This window comes from Geospiza fortis, unplaced genomic scaffold, assembly GCF_000277835.1.
Source record: "Geospiza fortis unplaced genomic scaffold, GeoFor_1.0 scaffold4, whole genome shotgun sequence".
Classification (NCBI taxonomy): Eukaryota; Metazoa; Chordata; class Aves; order Passeriformes; family Thraupidae; genus Geospiza; species Geospiza fortis.
The window spans coordinates 202,461-204,618 of record NW_005054475.1 but is presented as its reverse complement, the minus strand read 5'-3'; the positions used below and the strand labels follow the sequence as shown (position 1 = coordinate 204,618).

General features: G+C 64.0%; 1 protein-coding gene across 1 annotated transcript in view; it reads right to left on the bottom strand.

Moving 5' to 3' along the window:
- Nucleotides 1-1,537: 1,537 nt before the first annotated feature.
- Nucleotides 1,538-2,158, bottom strand: part of TRIM62 (tripartite motif containing 62) — an 8,860-nt gene continuing 8,239 nt past the window's right edge. The window contains exon 6 of the mRNA XM_031062964.1: nt 1,538-2,158. This exon is cut by the window's right edge and continues 83 nt beyond it. Coding sequence (XP_030918824.1) covers nt 1,706-2,158 — 453 coding nt within the window. The 3' untranslated portion in view covers nt 1,538-1,705.

Here is a 2,158-nt window from a genome sequence, read left to right as displayed (position 1 = left end):
GCACCCCTTCCGCCTTTCGGCGCTCGATTGTCCGCCCTGGGCGCACGCGCGGAGCGCACGGGCCGGGCCCCACAGCGCCGCCTGGCGGGCAGGGGAGGGACTGCTCCCAGTGTGCCCCGCAGTGCTCCGCTGTCCTTTGCTGGTGTGTGACACCCCCCAGTGCTCCTTTGCTGGTGTGTGACACCCCCCAGTGCTCCTTTGCTGGTGTGTGACACCCCCCAGTGCTCCTTTGCTGGTGTGTGACACCCCCCAGTGCTCCTTTGCTGGTGTGTGACACCCCCCAGTGCTCCTTTGCTGGTGTGTGACACCCCCCAGTGCTCCTTTGCTGGTGTGTGACACCCCCCAGTGCTCCTTTGCTGGTGTGTGACACCCCCCAGTGCTCCTTTGCTGGTGTGTGACACCCCCCAGTGCTCCTTTGCTGGTGTGTGACACCCCCCAGTGCTCCTTTGCTGGTGTGTGACACCCCCCAGTGCTCCTTTGCTGGTGTGTGACACCCCCCAGTGCTCCTTTGCTGGTGTGTGACACCCCCCAGTGCTCCTTTGCTGGTGTGTGACACCCCCCAGTGCTCCTTTGCTGGTGTGTGACACCCCCCAGTGCTCCTTTGCTGGTGTGTGACACCCCCCAGTGCTCCTTTGCTGGTGTGTGACACCCCCCAGCGCTCCTTTACTGGTGTGTGACCCCCCCCAGTGCTCCTTTACTGGTGTGTGACACATCCCCGGTGCCCCACTGTCCTTTACTGGTGTGTGACACACCCTACACATCCTCCCCACCCTAACACATCACCCCCTACCCCGCGTCCCTACAAACAGCCCAGCCCTACACATCACCATCCCTCCATGTACAGCTCATCCCCTGTGCAGCCACACATCTCCCCCATCACAGCACAGCCCTGGCACAGCCCAGGCCCTAAAGATCAGCCCCTTCCATCACCCCACTGTACAGCCCACCCCGATGTACCACTGCCCCACACAGCTCCCTCCATACACCACGCCCCATGGACCCACATCCAGCCCCACACACAGCCCACACCCCATATCCCTACAGAGCCCACCCCACACATCACAGAGCACCCCAGGGACACAGCCCCCCCCCCAGACCCTCTGTACAGCCCACCCCACACAGCCCTGTGCATTCCAGTGCACACAGAGCCCTGCCAGGGCTGGCACAGCCTGGCCCGGCACAGCACGCATGGCATGGCATGGCACAGCATGTACGGCGTGGCACAGCAGGGCATGGGGCTGTACATGTGCCACATGTGTCACAGCACATGTCCCACAGCATGGTGACCCTCGACCCATGGGTGTGACACCCATGGCACCCCCAGCACGGTGACAGACCCCTGCCATGACACACAGCAGGGCACAATGTCCTCAGCACCGTGTGGCACCCCTGCCATGGCACAGCCCACCATGACACAGTGCCACAATGCCCCCAGCGCAGTGTGGCACCCCCAGCACAGTGACACACCCCTGCCATGTCACCCCACGGTGCCCCCAGCCCAGCCCCCCCACCCTGGGGCTCTCCACCACCCAGCCCCTTCTCTCCAAATCCTTTATTGCCGTATCCCAGCCCCCCGCACTGGGATTCCCTGGAAGCACAGGACCGAGAGCAGCAGGTGCAATGCCAGATCCTGCCCAGCACCGGGACCAGTTCCTGGAGTGGGGGAAACACCCGCCAGGGCTGGGGGACACCCCACAAACCCCCTCTAGATACGGACGGTGTTGATCCGCAGCGGCTGCACGTTCTTGCCGTTGGCGTGGCTCTGGCCGGGACTGAAATAGGAGCACAGCTTCCCGGGAAACCTCTCCCGGAAGGTGTAGAGCCAGGACATGTCGTCGGCGTTGTAGAAGATGAGCAGCCCCTTGTCGTAGTCCAGGAAGACGCCCACCTTCTCCAGCTTGCCCTTGACGTTGAGCCGCGTCCAGGGCTCGGTGCAGGCGCTGTACTGGTTCCCGTCGTGCATCACGATGCAGTAGAAGCCGCGGCTGGGCTGGATCTGGATGCTGCCCTTGCGGGTCACGGCCTCGTGGGCCAGGCCGATCATCCACTGGGTTTTTTCGGACACCACCACCTCCCAGTAGTGCACGCCAGCGCCGAAGGCCTCGGCGCCCAGCACCGACACCTCGACGTCGAAGCGGCGCGGCGAGGCCTGCAGCGG